The sequence below is a fragment of the Geospiza fortis genome, unplaced genomic scaffold (assembly GCF_000277835.1).
Source record: "Geospiza fortis unplaced genomic scaffold, GeoFor_1.0 scaffold112, whole genome shotgun sequence".
Lineage (NCBI taxonomy): Eukaryota > Metazoa > Chordata > Aves > Passeriformes > Thraupidae > Geospiza > Geospiza fortis.
Genome location: NW_005054298.1, coordinates 7,570,819 through 7,588,767, shown reverse-complemented (window position 1 = coordinate 7,588,767; position 17,949 = coordinate 7,570,819). Strand labels below are relative to the sequence as shown.

Genomic DNA, 17,949 nt, shown 5'->3' with positions numbered 1-17,949 from the left:
ATTAGTTCACACGCTCAGTCTTTCTCTTCTTTTTGGGTCAGTGGGCCACGAGTTGGTGGTCACGATCCCCCCTTGCTGGAACTACCTTAAACCAGTAAGAGCTAATTCAGCATGCTTACTGAGTTGCCTTTATTAGTTTCTTCCTTATCTTGGGGCTTCTGCCAAATGTCCTTGTGGCCTGCATTCTTTGTGCCCACTATCAGTGGTAAATCCTTTCTCATGAGCCTTGTTAACCTCCTCCTAAGTCTCAAATCACTGAAACATGTTGAGCTCTAAACCTTAACAAGGCAATTCTACTAACAAGCAAATTATTTTCCTAACACCTGAACATCAGTTAGAGCTTACTTGCTAGCTGTTTATTGGATGAAATCTCCTCTCTTGTTAATTAAACTTGAGAGTGTACAAAGATCAAACACCAAAGAACATGGTTCCTGAAGGAAGTTTTTACATATTTCACATTTTGCATCATTGCTGCCAGATGAACAAGATCAGGGTGGAACAAGTTGTGTCAGGAGAGATTTAGGTTGGGTATCAGGAAAAAATTCACTCAGAGGGTGGTTGTGCACTGGAACAGGCTCCCCAGGGAAGTGGGCACAGCACCAAGCCTGACAGCATTCAAAAAGGATTTGGACAGTACTCTCAGGCACATGGTGTGACTCTGGGGGATGTCCTGTGCAGGGCCAGGAGCTGCACTTGATGATCCTTGTGGGTCCCTTCCAATTCAGGCTATTCAATGACTCTCGGTCCCTTTGTACACTCCTGCCTCTGGCCTTTGCCTGTTGGAATAAGCCCATTTGCAAAAGCAGCATCTGTCACTCATGGCCTGCACAAAGCCCAGGGTGAAAGCTTTCTGCTCCAGGCTTTTTGCCCTAGACACTTGTAAGAAAAGCACTGGTGAAAAAACACCTTGGTGTCCTCTGCAGCTTCTTGTGGCGCTGGGGAAGCTGAGACCTGATGCAGTACTGGCTCCTGGAGAGAATGGTCACACTGGCACCAGTGACCCATCAGCAGCAATGAGGCACCTGGAGCCATCTCTTCTGGCTCCTGGCATGCTGATGAACCACTGGCCACAGGTATTTGTTACAGGGATTTAATAAGTTTATTCACTGTATAAGCAAAACTGAGACTTTTGGCCCCCATACCAATACCTTGATCTCCAGCTCTAGGTTAAATTGATTTCAACACACTTGATCTCAGCAATTTTCAGTGGTTAGAAAATTGAACTTTTCTAACCACTGAAGAAGTTTTTTTTAACATAGTAAAAAGCAAAAAAGCCCAAAGGAGGCAGTTCCACTACTGCCACAGAAGGATGGGATGTACAAATGCACAGCCTGAGGTTTATAGCTCTACTGAGATATTTGACTTGCATATTTGTGTTATTTCACACCTCCTCCCTAGAAAAGGTGTCCCTTGGCTGCAGTTACCCTACAGGACCCAGGGTAAAACTGTAACAGTAACCTAACTACGTAAAGAAAGCATTGGAAGATTTTTTTTCTTAATCATACAACCAAGTAAGTCAAACAAAATACATTCAGAGGAGCCAAAGGCTTTTCAAAGTTGGGGGTGCTGCAAAGCAGTAGGGTTATTGTATTTAAAAACAAGTCATTCCATATCTGCAATGTCAAGTTCATTGAAGTTCACTGTTTAAAAACCAATGCTAAATGTTCAAAGAGGTTTAAGACAAACACAAGCTATTTATTACAACTGGTTCATTTATTGAAAACTGCTCTAACATAACTTGTTATAAGATTGTCACAGAGTGTAAGAAGACATCAGAAATGCAACATTGAACAGTCCATGGCTGCATTATCCCTTCCAATTCCCCACCAGCAATTAGGAAGACCCTAAGGCTGTGTGGCTGATACAGTACAAAGGCTCGCTACATAATCTAAAAGAGGATTGCAGTACAATATTGTGCTCAAGTCTTAATACAATTAGCTGCTCAAGTGTAAACAAGCCTCAGGGGGATCAGAAATTGCCAGAGATTGCTTAAATCAACTCAGAATTTAATTTGACACAATTATTTATTATATTTGTTGTGTGTTTTGTTACAGATGTCTCCATCCTACATAAAGGCTGAAAGACACACAGTTGTGGCTGCAATCAAAATACTTACCTAGTGAAAGTGATAAGGTATTCTGGATAAGCTTGAATGTCATTAAAAATTATGAACATGGAAGGCTGGCTCACATTATCAGTTGAACTATCATACAGATCTACAGAGTTGCTAACATTTTTTCGTGCTGGAGTAATTGATCCTTTTTTCCCCAGAGAATATTCTCCAACAAGGACTCGGGCCAAGTACATGTACTTCTTCCCATTCACATCTGGTCTAGAGTAGAAGTCATTGGCAGAATAGCTGGCATTAACAGCAAAGTACGTTCCGTTTCCAAAGTTTGCAGCTGTAGTCAGAAAAGCAAAGGTTCATGAGTGTTTCAGCAACTCCTTATCTGCCACCTTCAGAGCCTGTGAATCTCTGGACAACTCTGCTTTTTATTTGCAATAGGGAGATATAAATTGCATAAATAATGTTGCATACAAGGTAGGACTATACATGGCATGGCAAATCAGTCCTAGCCCTATACAGGAAAACAAGAGTTGTTTGGAAAGTTACATTACCGTGCATTCCAGCATAGCTCCGGTTAAATCCTTGTTTGTTAATAAGGGTTAATGACTCCTGACCCGTCCCATGAAACAGAAGCCTCTCATTATTTCTGTTGCTGTTTTTTTTATCTATTTCACACTTTTTTATTTGGTAGTTTTTCCATAAATATTGGTTCTGTATCCTTTCAATCTGTGAAGTTTGAAAGTAAGACAGAAAGAAAGAAAGAAAGTGGGTAGGTTGCTATAATGAAAAAAATTAGCCTATCAGTCATTCAATCTGCTTCCAAGATTCCCCTCTTAGCTCAAATACACATATATCAGATGATGAAATAAGTTAGTCAAATCCTTCCAAACTTTGGCATGGCAGATGGCAGAACCCAGCCCAAACTATGAGATAAACACTTCTTGGGAAACAATACAGGAGCTTTTCACAGGTTTCCAGGCTGTTGATGCCTGCTGGATCTGCACAGCACATGTGGCTTACGTGGGCAAAACATGTGCTCAGCTACAGCAAAAACCATTCCAAGGAAGAGCACTCTCCCCTGAAGCTGAAGAAGTGACTGCTTAAAAGCTGCTCCAAATACCTCAACTGCAACATTAAACTGATTAAAGCTGAATAAAGTTAATGACAGCCAGAAAGACTTGTCCCAACTTTAGAAATCCATGGGGAATTTCTTTTTCTGTTATTAGTATCCTTCATCACTTGCCATTAAGTTATTTATGTTCAGAAATGATGACTTGCTTTTACCTTTTCAATTCTGAATAACTGACAGGTCTGCAGAAACCTTCCTTGCACATCTTTATACTCTCTTGAGTCTGGTTTTAGTTCCACTATTTTGAGTTGCTCATTTTCCATAGGGTCCCACGTTGGAGGGAGCACTGTTGACTTTTGATCTGCAGAAGAAACACAATCAATCACATTCACCCAAATCCCCTGCCTAAAATTAAACATGACCTGCTACAAATCCTTCTAGAAGTCTACACATCTTGCTTATGGACAACTCAGAAAGAAGGATCTCCTTGTATTGTAAAGGACCAGCAGTAAATGGAAGAGGGTATGGCTCAAGAACAGAAGTGAGCTGAGATCTAGCATGACAATTGCTCATTAGAACATTATTGCTAGCAAGCCTGCTAAGAACATCAGAACGCATTACTCTCTTTTCAAAATATTTTAAATAGCTGCAAAGTTCTTTTACTTCCCAATTTGGTTCCCTTCTACATTCTCCAGAAAAGCACCTGCATGAAGCTTCTAATATATATTTTAAATATTCTCATCATTCCCTTTTCTTTTCTCTTACTGGATGCAACCAGATTGTCCCATGGGAACATCAGTTTGTCAAGATGCTTTTCCTTACCTTCAGATTTGTCAATACGTATAATGGATATCTGTCCTCCTTGGGCATCCACAGCAGTCTTGCGTTCCATATCCACTGTGTATATTCGCTCACCAATGATGACTTCAACAGTTTTCTGCTTTGTCTTGTAAGCATTTTCCAACTCCACATTTGTGAGACTGTTGAAGGGTACATAGTAGTCCTTTTCACTGTATTTCCATTCAACTGAATTTTGCAGAAGTTTTGCCTGGGCCTCTTTAGCAGCTTTTATCTTGAGAATCATTTTATGAACAGCTAAAGAAGCCAGGCAGACATCTTTTGCAACCCCTGTAATTTCAATAGAGGTACTCTTCAAATTAAGACGAATTTTTAATTTCTTTTCTAGGTCATCCAGTTCTTCATCCTCTTCTTCATCGAAATGAGAGATAGTCTCGTCTACAATTTCTGTATGAGATTGTTCTCTTGAAATTGCACTTCTCAGCCACTTTTCGGCTTCTTCCACTTCTTTTTTATTTTCACCACAAATCTGCACAACAGCCAGGTCGATTTTCTTTTCCAAAAGCACTTTAGTTTTTTCCTTTGGGGAATGTTTCTCAGAGCTCCAGAGTGCTACATTGAAATACAGAAATATTCTCATTAATACTAGTCTCTTTTAGCTGGTGCTAAACAGATTGATCTATAACCTGCATTTAAGTGACATCTACTTACATTTACCCATGTGATATGCCTTGGAAACAAAAGATTTGATTCGTGTTGCAGTAGACTGTTCTCTTTTCTGCATGCTTGCTTGGAACACACTCATCAGATGTGGCTGAAAGATGACAACTTTGATAGTTTTCACAGACGTGGCAGGATTCTTTTTTGCAAAGTCAGTTACTGCATCTATCATGTTGCCAGCTACCTCAGCTGGATTGCGGCGTGCCTCTCCTGAAAAAAGTTCCAGATATTTTGCTCTAGAAAGTGTTAATAACTGTTACAGATGATTAAAATGTCTTGAAAAGAAGAGCTATGAACACACCCACACAATCCCCTGGACCATAAACAGGTTGAGAATAATGTCAGGCTGGCAATCAAGAAAGGTTTCTATTTATCAGGAAAAGAAAGTTGGGGACCACCTCTCCAGTAAGGGAAAAATAGAAGTTTCCTTTTTTTGGCTTGGCAACCAAACAGGTTATGATGTAGATGATGTGGCTCGGGTAACTAACAGGCCACAGGCCTGCTGCTCAGTGACCCAGTAGTCCATTCCTTGCTCAAAATGCAAGCCTAGTTTTATTCATGCAAGAGGTTCCCACGTGCATGGGGTGCAGTTCTGGATTCTCAAGAACAAGAGAAGAAAAAGGGCCAGTCTGGGGTTTTTGACATTTGTATCAATCCTACTTGTGCAGCTGCTGGCCAGAGTTCCATCACCTATTGATTTCAGCAATGGAGAAGTAAGTCCCTGGCTACTCTCTGGTGAGCTGCCCACACATACCAGGCTGCAGGTTCTTCAGCAAGCACAGACATGCCTTTGAATCCCTGTTAGCAAGGAAGTGCTGGCTTTAGAAAACTCATGCTCTTGATGTACTAGATCACTGTAAAGAGTGAAGATTTTTAGCTTTCATAAGCCTCTAATAGCATTTTTAAAGACTGCATATTTCCAAATATATCTTCACCAAATAATAACCTCTCCAGATAAATCAAACTCATCACTTGAGCCCTGAGATCAGCAGAATCACATGCACTGAGCCCTTTTCAGGAAAGAAGACACAGACCTGTTCCAATTGCTGGGAAGATGACAGAGGTGTACTGCTGCAGGTCACACTCCTGGAGCACCTGGGAAACCAGGGACCTGATATCACTCTGGTAAACAAAATGCATTATGTTTTTGCATGGCAGGTTTCCTGCCTGGGTGATGATATAGTTCTTGTCAGTTTTCTGGGCTGAAACACAAGTAGGAAAAAATAATCAACAATTATCCCCAATACAGATGTGTACCAGTCCTCATTAGGAAATAAGAAATGTTGAGAAATATGCCCCAGGATAAGCTTTTGTCTCCTTCCATAAAGTGAGCAACCCCTTCACTCAATTTTCTCTTCCAAGGCACAAGAGCTCCATTTATTTTTGTAAAATATTTGCCTCCTTTGGCAAATAAATGTAGTGTGTGCCTTTGTTTGTCAGGTTTGCTCGATAAACTTGGAGAACTTCATGCAGACTGGCACTCTGTCCACACACACACACACACACACACAGACACACACACACACACAAATATGCCATCTACCTGCAGGCCACCTAGCCCCCTTGGCCTATGCAAGAACAGCTTGTTTACCTCAGATCTCTTCCACATAGTTCTCTTCCTTTGGTTGATCTTCCAAGCTGACCTCCACACCTGCATATTTCCCACTTCCCTTATTTTCTGGTGGTTTAAACCACATACTCACCCATCTTTGCTCTTTCATTATAGTTGCTGTCCAACAGCTGTATTTAGCCTACAAATGGTTTCTCTATTAACATTTTTGCTAGCATCAATCATCCCTTGCTCATGGCTCTGTTTGATGTTGACTCTGTTTTCATCAAGGAAATCTTTATTGGAATAAGAGGATAACAATAACAATAGATTTGGATCTTTATGTATGCTCAGAAGCTGTCTCCTCCTGAAGATTTTTCTTTTCCTTCCCTCATTAGATGTTTTACAAATACCACATTAACTGATTAAAAACTAGTTGCTGTAACACAGTGTGTAATACAGATGGAACTACAGTAGTCAGTACTGAGAAAATATTCCAAGAGATTCCCTGCCATGCATTAACACCTTTGGAAAGGTCAGAAATGTTGTACCATACCTTGTACACCACATTCATCTTCAACTGCTTTTCCAGCACCATTCAGAATTGCTCTGGAGACACCTTAAATGAGAAGAGCAACATGGATCCACTGTTACTGCTGTTAAAGTCCCATCTGAGGCAGAACTGTATGCCTTCATCACATCTAAAAATGTCTAATTTCTGATAACATTACAGATGATAAATTTAAAACAGTGTAGCAAAAATTTTAGCCTTATATGCGTTTTAATTCAACTTGATGTTTTGAGTACCTAACAAGTTTCACCAAGGTCAAAACCTCACTGACGTTTGTCTCCTCCTTTAGTCTGAGAGGTGTTCTATAAAAAGATTTTTAGTTTCCCTTTCTGCAAGGGAGTCTTAAACATGCTGTCCTGTAACACAGATAAACAAGTGGATAAAGTTCAGACACTCCCTAATTGAACTTTTGTACCCTAAGAAGCAAAACAGAAACAACACTGTGAAGCAAATAAAAGGCTTTAAAGCATTGAAGAAAAATACTCGCTCCTCTTCCTTCCCAGCCCTTCCAAGTACACATACTTTTTTCATACATAGTATCAATTAAAAAATACCTGTTTTGAGGCTGAAGGTTTGGTTTGTTATGTTTACAATGGCATCTCCCTCCTCCTTGGTAATATCACCTTCTGCCACCCGGAACACGACGGAGCCAATTGTCATTTCAGGCACATTGTGTGCTGAGGTTGAAGGGACAGCAGGAAAAGCTGCAGGGAAAGAAATACAGACCCTGAGCAGAAAGGAGTGATTGGGTACAATGCCTACAGAGACCACAGACTGGCTACAGACTCGGCCTGTGGAAAGGATTGCCTGCCATGCTAACTGAAAATCATTCCCTTCCACAGGAGTCTGTACTCAACCTGCACTCATTCCCATAATTTCTGTCATGGCAGGATGGCAGGGAAAATGTGTTTTGCTGCACACCCACTACTTAGTGACATTTTACCATTGCAAAACTCCAATGCCAGAGAGCAGCAAACTTTCCAAGTCTCACTGCCTTTTTCCTGTGTCTCACAGAGTTTCCAGGCAGGTTTTCTACTTCTTGAAAAGATGGAACTTTTTACCCATGTGTTATTCATAAAATCATAATTAAGTTTTCAAAATGTAACTCATTTTTCTACAGGTTGGAGTTCCATCAAGATGGATAATACCAAAGACATTTCAGTTTGGTTTTGCTATTCATCTGAACATGTAAAAGATTGGAGAGTATTTCAAAAAGACCACTTCAACACACATACCCAGGATCTCACCTGCCTTCCCAGGACAGAGAAAGACACTGCCTTGCTCACAGTTTAATCTACTGCTGCAGCAATAAAAGAAAAACACTGCTTATGCCCTTGACACCTTATAGCTTCTGCTGTTCCAATTTTGAGGGGTGCTATCCAGATACAGAATCACAGGAACACTTTTTTTCTCATCATCTCTAACACTATTTCAGACATACCAGACACTCAGCCTGAAAATACGGCCTTCACAGTAGCCACTCAGACTCTGGGAATGACATGCTCACCAAGCAAGTCCCTAAATATCCATAATGAATGCATTCCCTGGAATACTTGAAAAAAATAATAAAAAAAAATCAGTAGGCACACAGCTTCTGTGAATAAACCTTACCTGTGCTTTGGCTAGTGTCATTTGGAGAAAGCTTCTGCCCTTTAACAGCTACAGACCTGCTTTCAAGTTCATCTGAAAATTCCTAGAGAACGAAATTACAATCAACCCCTGTAGAAGTCTTCACACAGTAGAAATAAAGGTTTGAAAAGCGAAGCTAAAAAGCATTTAGAAAGAACTAAATTGAAATTACTTCACATCATCTGCCACAATGCTGATGGCAAGTTCTGCCAGATGTTGTTCTCAGAGAGCAAGGCTGTTCAGTGTGAGCAACACAAAATCACAAATAACTGGGCCAAACCCTAGTTACCATTCCACAGGGACACAGCAGCAGAAGGCATCCTTACAGTGAGTGAGTAGTTCACACTAGCTCAGGTCTCACAGGGAATGTAAGAAACCGTTCTCTAGGCACAATAGCTCAGGCTTTGACACAGTAGCTTTCAAGTTTAGCCTTTCAAAATGTACTGAAAGCTCTTGCACGAAGTACAGAAGGCAACAGATGTAGAAACACTTATCTGGACATCAATTCACAATGTGACTGCTCTCTTTTGGTGTGAAATGAGTAACTTGACTGTGGATATAGAAAATTTATGCTAAGGGGACACTGAAGAGAGGGGGATGGAGAATACTTCTATGTTTCTACTGGAGAAGTTTACCAGCACAGCAATCCTAGCACAATGATTCCCCCTAAAAAGACACTAGCACTTAAATGCACACGTGTTTGCCAAAGGTGCAGGCACTGAAGCAGTAGTTACAGCAAACTTGTCTGACCTACAGGCTGAAGAATTAGGTGAGTTCATGAGATAGAGAGTAATTACACTTTTGTATGTATTATTCTCAGGAAACAGGAAAGGACAGGAAGGGAGCAGGACTGTACTCCATACATGGGTGACCATGGGAGGTAGAACCAAAAAGACAACTTTAAGTATAGATGATCTAGAGACTGTCAGCAAACTTTTTCTTTAGTATAAGAACAAGCACCTTGCAGATTCTTTGAATATCATCAGATAGCCAAGTATCATGAGACAGACTCAGATACACCATAATATAATAGAGAAAGGAAACTACAGTAACTCACCTGAATATTAGCTGTGTCTTTCGTGTGCAACAGGAAGTGAACTTCTTCAAGAGAATTCACTCTGTTTTCACTACTGAATTCAAACACTTTGTCAAACAATAATTTAGCAACAAGAGATCTCGGGAATTCTAAATTCCCTGTCCCAATTGCTGGAAAAGTAATTGATTTCAAAGACAGTTCTTCAGCAATCTCCAGGCATTTTGTGATTATGTCGCCCAAGACCTGTAAAGCACAATTATTTTTTCAGTTACTGGAGGTAATTTTTTCCCAGTATGTGTAATGTAACACCTTCCATTTCAGCTATCTCTTAATATTAAAATACAATTACTTCCATACACAAGGAATTGACAAGGAATTTATTAGTCAACAAGGGATCAGCCCACAGTTAAAAAAGAGAGAGTCAAACTGGCTCATCTTCTATGACCCTGTCTCTCATTTCAGAGGAAAAGCGGCATTAAACACACTATAAATCCCAGAAAAATTCAGGCAAATAAAGACCCTTTTACCTTTGCAGGTGTGTTTTTCTGGGACCACATAGGTACCACAGCATGAAGCACAACACTGCAAGCCAGATTGTAACCTTTAGTTTTCAACACAGATCCTTCCTCAGGTATTCTTCCTCCACCTTCTTTGCTCAAGCCTGTCTGAAGCATTGGCCCTGCCTTGCTCAGCAAAGCTTTACCAAGTGGCCCTTTGTCAAGCTGGAGATCTTTGCCAACACTGATGACAACAACAGATGTCTGAAAAACACACAAGCAAAAACTCTAGCTTGTCAATATCAAATTTAAATTTTGCTTTGGATAATCAAATACACCCTGCCTGATGGTCTACAAGGTAAATTTTTGGGACAGCAACCAGAGAGAACAAAGTTTTGGGATAAACCTGAAATTATGCTCAATTCTAATATCATGAGCCTGCCCAAAGAAAGACAAAACTGAGTTAACAATGAAATTAAATTCAGCCTAGTGGGAGTGAGAACTCTGCATTCCTTGTTTAGTCACTCTGCCTCCATTTGAAAAACATTTGTGCAAGTTTGTTCTCAAAGAGAGGCTCACAGACCAAAATCTGAGTTCACTGAGGTAGGCAGGGCCTCCCATGCATGGCCGGGACAAGCAAATGCTGAAGACAAACAAGACTTGGGGTAATCTAAGGAGAAAGAAGTGAGAAAAGCAGTAACTTATGAATGAGAAATACAAAGGGCACTGAACATTGTGTCAAACCCTGTATTTAGCTCCTCAGGAAGGGCCCCATACACATTTTAACATACATTCTGCCCTGGCCAACTGGAGGAGCTGCATGCACAAGCTGTGGGAGGCATCCACTCCTCAGAGGTTTTGCAGAAGGGTCCCGGATAGAGCTGCTTCCAGTACTGGCAATCCCAGTAAACAGTTAACAGAAATTCAGTGCAGGAGGCAACCAGAAATCAATGATCAAAATCACTGGTTCTTCACAGGAAGTGCAATACCAACTGCATGCTTCATGCCAGTGTTCACCAATGACATTGGTTTCATGTTTGTTAGTTTTAAAAAAGGACACAAAAGAACCCACTTTTTATTTCAAAAGGAGGTAATTTAGAACACTTACTGCAGCATCTTCAATGCTTCCTGTTTGCAGGATGATGTTAAGGCCTTCCTGAGTTGTTATGAATGGGAAGTTATTGATACGCTTGGACGTTCTCCTCTGCCTGGGTTGAGGAACTGAACTGACATCATGCAGTGGCCTGTAGGAAGCTGAAGACTCTGAAAACACTTCTCCAAATGCCTTGCTGAAAGCCTGAATGTTATCCTGTGCAAAACCCACAAGATGAACCTCCTTCAAGCTGCTGTTCCCCTTGGACTCTTCCAAGGTCTCCTTGATGGAGGACACAATGGAATAAGTACACAGTTCCATTGGGAAGCCAAAAATCCCTCCACTTATAGCAGGCAGAGCTATGGAACGATGCTTGTGCGTTTCAGCTAGCTGTAAACAATTTTTCACTGTCTTCCTCAACAGGTTCACACACATTTCTGATCTCTCCCTGCTCCACCTGGGCCCGACAGCGTGGATGACATTCTTGCAGGGCAGTTTCCCAGGGCGCGTAATCACTGCGTCACCAGGCTGCAAATTCCCCAGCTTCCTCACCAGCTCATTGCACTCCTCCTGCAGTGCTGGCCCAGCTGCCCTTGACAGTGCCTCAGCCAGGCCACCAATGTGGTTTAGGTCTTCATTAGATGCATTCACCACAACATCAACAGGATGAGTGCACAAGTCAGCTTTATAAAGCGCTATTACAGTTTCACCCATGGTCACCTCCATATGGAGCTTGCCACTGTTACTATGTTGTTTCTGTTCTTTCAGATGTTCTTCTGGCTGCTCTTCCAGGAGGACTAAACACTTGTACACTTCTTTTATATGGGGGGCCAAAAGGTGTGCTTGCTCTTTTATATATGCCTTGGCTCCTGGCAAGTCAATCACCACGCGCTTAAAATGCAGGCCAGACAGAATTCGCTCAACTAAGCTGACTCCCTCCAGCACTTTTGTCTTCGGCCCACTCAACAATATAACTTCACAGTTTTTCTGTGTGCTAAAGTCAACTTTCACACCTTTTTTTGGTAAGGCAGCCCAATCATTGACCTTCTCTTTCTTAAAAAACTTTATGAGTGCCATCGGCTTCCCTTCAATGACCTTTTTCACCTGTGTGTTCTCATCTATAAAGCTGGAAAGTTCCTCAAAGGCTTTTGCTACAGCTTCAGAAAGACCAGCAATCATGATCTGACTCTCTGCCTGAGTGACTGCTACAGCTCCATTAGAGCAGTTTTCCTTGACTAGCATCTGCCATTCCTCCTTCTGGAGGACTGACTCATCCCCCAGAGTAATACCTTTGTGGTCCAGTTCTTTCTTTATTTCTTCCTCTGCTTTTAGGAGATCTTCAGGAGCATTGCTTTTCAGGATGATCTCTCCCGCACCAAGCTCATAAAAGACATTAATTTGTTTTGATATAAACAGGCTCTGTGACAGGGTTTCATTATCAATATGTTCTAAAAACTGAAAAATAGAAGGGTGGACATTAATTGCTTTCTTTGCCATTTTGTATACATGATCAAGTATTTCTCCTTTTACTTTGTAAACTTCCTCAGGCACTCCAGATAGGTTAATGCTCTTCTCCAAATTATCATAAGTTATTTGCAGGTCTGGGAACTCTGTACGAAATTTTTCTTCCAGACCAGTAATCCGTAAAATTCCATATTCCCCTGGATTCACTGTCTTGACTTTCAGTTCAGTTCTTTGCTTTTCTCTTTCAATTTCTCTGGTGGCCTTTTCAATCAGAAGCTTCAGTTCTTGTTCAACCTTCTTCACAACTTCTTTTTCACCTACTAGAACATGTAAATCCTTGGAAATATTTGGGATCATCAGAACTTCATCATGGGGAAACCTGTTCCTAATGGCTTCCCACACCTCTGTGCTTACTTGACATTTAATTGCCTCATATTTTGATATGGTGTGTGAAAATGCTGTGGAAACTTCTTTTTTCCATGCCTTGACCAATCGAGATACTGATCTCTTCCGCTCAGAAAAAATGGCTGAAGGATGCAAAGTAACTGCTGGATCTGCACAGAGGCCATCAGGCCACACTGGCACACAATTACACTCTGCCATTTCATGATCTATTGCCTTAATTAAGCTACTATTTCCTTGCAAATAATTCCAGATATAGGGATCCAGAGGCAATGTAATTGGATCTGGTTTCTTTATCTGTGGCCCATCCTTTCCATATAGAGCCGTTTCCAGTGAGGTGTAGTAAGGATAGACAAAGATTGGTGTTTTGTTGAGTGAATGCTTCTTTGCCAGGATATTTGTTACATCTAAAACAAACAAACAACCCCCCAAGTTATTAATGTCAGCACTTAAGATCTTCTCTTTTGTTCTGGGTTTTTTTTCATTGTTTGGGGGTTTTAAAACTATATTTTCTATATAATAATGTTTTTTTATTTTTAAGAATATTTTTAGATTAATTCCCTCCACTTCCCAAATAGAAATAATTCCAGATTTTTGAAGAATTATTAATTTTAAATGCCAGAAACTGAGTTGAAGAGAGACAGTCAAGCACAACAGCATCCACCTCTGGGAGGAGGTGTGCATAATCTCTGCCCCCACTTCTTTTATATGCTGTACTTGAAGTGCCCAGCTCCATAGTTGTCTAGGCTATTACTCAGCAGTTCAAACCACAGCTCCTCTGTTTTCCCAAAAGACCATCTCTTTCCTTCAACTCCTCTTCAATTCTCCCCTTCACTGCAATGCCCCCAGTTTCTTTCTCCCTTGTCCTACACTTTTCTGCCACTGACTGGACAACCCATAGCACCTGCTCTCCAGCCAAAAAGCTGCCCAAGAAATTGTCCTGAGACGAGCCAGACTGGGCATGTTGCCATGGGCAGCTGGTGCCCAAGATGGCAGGTGGGGGGGAAATCCCTGTGCCCAGGGGGCTGTGCACTCTCCATGGAACTCAAACTGCAACCTGAACTCTGCAAGAATCAAGGCCTGGGTGAAATAAACTGTCTAGAAAATGAAAAAATTCTATGCCTTATGGCCAGCTGGTCCAAAACTGAAGCTTGCACTCCAGTTGGCATGAGACCTGTGGGCAAAGCACCACGTCTGCCATTTTACAAGGGCAAAGGAGGTATTTCTCTAGAAAATCCACATTCTGATCTTTAAATGGGAGGTTCTCAAAGCAATAAGGGCTCTGCATTTCTGCATTACCTTTTTGGTCACCAAATGTAATGATAGCTGCATCTTCATCAGGCAGCAGTCGAACATCCACTGTCTGTGCGCCACCGTACTTCTCATTTTCAAAGTAGACAGTAATATAGTGACTGGAGGTGTTGGGTGGTATATTTTCAGCCCTAACAGTTTTTGTTTGCTCAAGGCACCATGCAGTAATGTTTTGTTCCCTTGCTCTCTGGTTTTGATTCAGCTTTTCAACAAATTCCTCTGCATCTAGAAAGAGAAAGGAGATGAAAAAAGAAAAGATCAAGCTCGGAGCTTGTTTTTCTACCATGATGTCTGCAGACTATCACTGTGTGCACTGATCAAAGCACTGAATTACAAAATCAGTCCAGAGCTAGCCACAAAGCTACCTCTTTCCACATATTCTGTATCTGTCACTCAGTATTCCCCTCATGGTTGATTACAATTGTTGACTACAATGATTGCAGCCAGAATTTGCCACTAGTTTTCCTACTGACTGTCACTGGGTTCTTTAGCTCCAGCAGAAAACAACATCAGGTTCATTTTTAGGCTATGGCTTCATACATAACTAATAAGACACAAGTTAAGAATTCAAATTCTCTCCATTTTATGACAAATACATTCTCATTTCGGCTACTTCCCCCATTATCCTCACAATAAAAGACAGTCAAAACACTTTTCTGCCTGTCAAGGAAAAATAATTAAGTTTCTTAAAGATCCACTTATTTCCTGAAGGCTACACCAAAAATTTAGGACTGGAGCATGACATGAGAGACAAATCATTTCTAAGGCAGAAAAAACTACACCTTCCCTGAAGGACAGCTTTTGGCAAGGATAGCTTTTACCATTGTTCTGTTCTCAGACCAAGTACATCCTTCATTGCTTGTTTTAAGATATAGTTTGGTTTTAGTCCTACCTGTTGTGTTTACTATCAAAACCAGAGCTAGCTCTCTTTCTGATTTGCACTGGCCTCTCTACATCACAGATAAAGGTTATGGCATTAAGTGAAGTAAATCCTCCTTTAAAAGGACATAATACCAGATCAAACCTTAAAAATACAAAAGATAATATTTCCAGCTTAATCTCACTCACACACATGCATACAAACATGTACCTAATAAAAAGAGCTTCAACTCTGACTCCTTCTTACCAGTATTTCCAGTAAAAGTAACTACAGCAGCACATAACTCAGGTATCATTTCCACACTGAAGTCACCATCCTCCTCTGACAAGCCACTGACATTCTCTACCAGCAAAATTAACATGCAATCTTTGGTTGTGTCCTTCACATTTTCCAGCACAACTGCGGTGGGAAGCAGGGATCCTCCAGAGTTCTCCACTTGGCAAGACTCCTGGGAAGTTGCCACTTGCCATGGCTTCACAACCAGATCAATTTTACTCAAGTGATGCTTTCTTTGTAAAACTTCTTGGGCATCTAGTCCCACAGAAAAACAGAGATGTCACAGCAGAGTAGCACGTTAAACAATAGCAATAATATACCATTTCTGCTTGGAGCAATGCCCACAGAGAGACCCTGCACCAGCAAAGGCCTATTTTTAAAAGGGAGCTTAAGCAGTGTAACACCCATAACGTACCTTGCTCATCCTGAAAGGTGATGATCACTTGGTCATTCTTTTTGACATAGGACTCAATGGGCCCCCCACCAGACCTCCTTCTACTTTCAAAGTACATTTCCAAAATCTCATCTTCTATTTTCTCCCCAGAGGCAGTGGTGACTACTACAGCAGAATTCCTGGAGGTTGCTTTCTCTGCTTCCAATTTCTCACACGATTCTGAAATAAAAGATCACACCCTAAGCCTTAGGCAAAAGTTAAGAAAAAAACCAAGCTTCCCACCTTCCAAGCTTTCACACCACTTTTTGTTCAGATCACACTCAGGGCCAGGGAAAAGAACAGGGTAAGAATCCCAAAGAAGTTAAGCAGATCACTAGTGGGAGCTGCTGCATCAACACGTAGGGAGGAAATGCTTCAGTTCATCACCAGGCAAAGACAGCAGAAGTAAAAGATACAAAAGCTTCTTCACAAACACACAATGAGGGGAACCAGTGCTCCCCATTCACAGTTCAGACACAGCTGTGGGTCACCTGGGTTTTATACTTGCTGGCTGCCACGGCTGCTCAGGTGTACCTGGGGTACACAGCTCCAGATGCTCCGGCACAGGGCTGCCCCAGCACGGCTGGCAGCAGCTGGGAAGGTCTGGGTAGGGACAGCCCCAGCCAGAACAAAGGCCAGCATTCACTGCTGCCCCCAAAGGAAGTGTCTGAGGCAGACAATGAAGTGGGGGCTCACAGAAAAGAAAAAATACATTTCTTTCTTTTAGCCTGGGATCACAATTACTACATTAGACAAACAACACAAGCCATGAGGGTGACCAGGGCACTGCTGCAGCAGAAAGGTCCAGAAAACCAAAGGAGAAAGAATACAATGGTCACCACCAGGTAAGTGACACACTTACCTGTCTTCTCCTGCTGAGTACACACAGGACTTTCCTTATTCTGGCAAATGGGAAGAGACACCTGGGATTCATTAACTAGAGATAAATGACAACAGTTTCTCAGTTGCTGGGTACTTCAAGAAGAAAATGGACACATTAATGTACACCCAGGAGCTAACACAGCTTGAATTTTCATTTGACACTGTCAGAATCACAGACTTCCACAGATTCCTCTATTTTTAAGCCAAAAGTTGAATTGGTTACAGAAAGACTCTGAGCTCAAGAAGCTTCAGGCATAATGTCAGCACACAGTCATGCTGCACGAACCACCATGAGCAAGTCCTGCCATGCAGTACAGCACTTTCCTCACACAAAAAGCTGCACTGAACGTAAGAAGTGCTGAGGACATCAGCCCTTGGGAGAGAAGTGCCTTTGAAAACTGAGACTGCTGGAAAAGACTCTGTCAGGATGTGTTTGACCCAGCATGACCACGCAACTTCCTAGTTTAGAACAAGAGGAAATGCAGCTGCATTAGAAAACAAAGGACAATGGTAATGTTGACCAAACTGCTTTTGCAGCCTGTGCCCTCAGTCACCTGCACAATCACCCCGCTATGCACAAGCAGGTACTTTGAAAGCAGAGCTCAGTGAGCTGTGTATTAGCCCTGTGTATATGGATTAGTCTGTGTGTACTGACAGTCACACACTGATTAGCTGTGTATTGGCCATGTGTGTGTATTACTTAGTCCTATGTGTGTGTATTAGCCAGATGTGTATTGAGTAGCTGTGCGCGTATTGATTGTGCAGTGTATGTGTGTGTGTGGGTCTGTATTAGCCGTGATAGCGTGGTCGGCCTGTCTGGTGCCTAGGATGTGGCTCGGGGATTGTGGCACCTTAGGAACTTCATCGTGTTTAGGATTCGGGAAGTGAAGGGGAGCGCTGGGGAGAAGAATCAAAGCGTACAGCGCCGTTCGCCCGGCCCGGCCAAGCAGCGGCTCAGCTGCTTCCCCATGCCCGCTGCTCCTCAGGGCTCGCCGGGCCGGTGCCCCGCCAGCCCAGATGTCCTTCTAGGATGTCCTACAGCTCTTAGCCTCTTGTAAATCAAAATTTGGCTCATTCCAGCCCTCTTTCACTGAGCTGTGGTTTTGGCAGTGGGAATAAGTCTGCCAACTCCATGGGAAAAAAAGTAGGGTGGCGTTAACAGATGTTCAGAAAGGAAAATGGACACCAGTTGACACCTCACCTAGTGTTAGATGAGAATCCACAGGGGAAAAAAGCAAACAATAACCAAACTCTCTTTTCATTTCAGCAGG

General features: G+C 41.9%; 1 protein-coding gene across 1 annotated transcript; it reads right to left on the bottom strand.

Annotated features, from left to right (window-relative positions):
* Positions 1 to 1,705: 1,705 nt before the first annotated feature.
* On the bottom strand, positions 1,706 to 16,729 carry LOC102043715 (protein mono-ADP-ribosyltransferase PARP14-like). Its single transcript, XM_005415751.2, has 16 exons — positions 16,659 to 16,729; positions 15,779 to 15,976; positions 15,334 to 15,618; positions 14,196 to 14,432; positions 11,046 to 13,303; positions 9,968 to 10,201; positions 9,462 to 9,683; positions 8,387 to 8,468; positions 7,330 to 7,479; positions 6,761 to 6,823; positions 5,690 to 5,857; positions 4,647 to 4,865; positions 3,960 to 4,547; positions 3,353 to 3,498; positions 2,620 to 2,794; positions 1,706 to 2,402 (listed from the first exon to the last, which is right to left on the bottom strand). The coding sequence occupies exons 2-16, from the start codon at positions 15,873 to 15,875 to the stop codon at positions 2,113 to 2,115; spliced, it is 5,214 nt and encodes a 1,737-aa protein (XP_005415808.1). The 5' UTR covers positions 15,876 to 15,976; positions 16,659 to 16,729; the 3' UTR covers positions 1,706 to 2,112.
* Between the last annotated feature and the right edge of the window lie 1,220 nt (positions 16,730 to 17,949).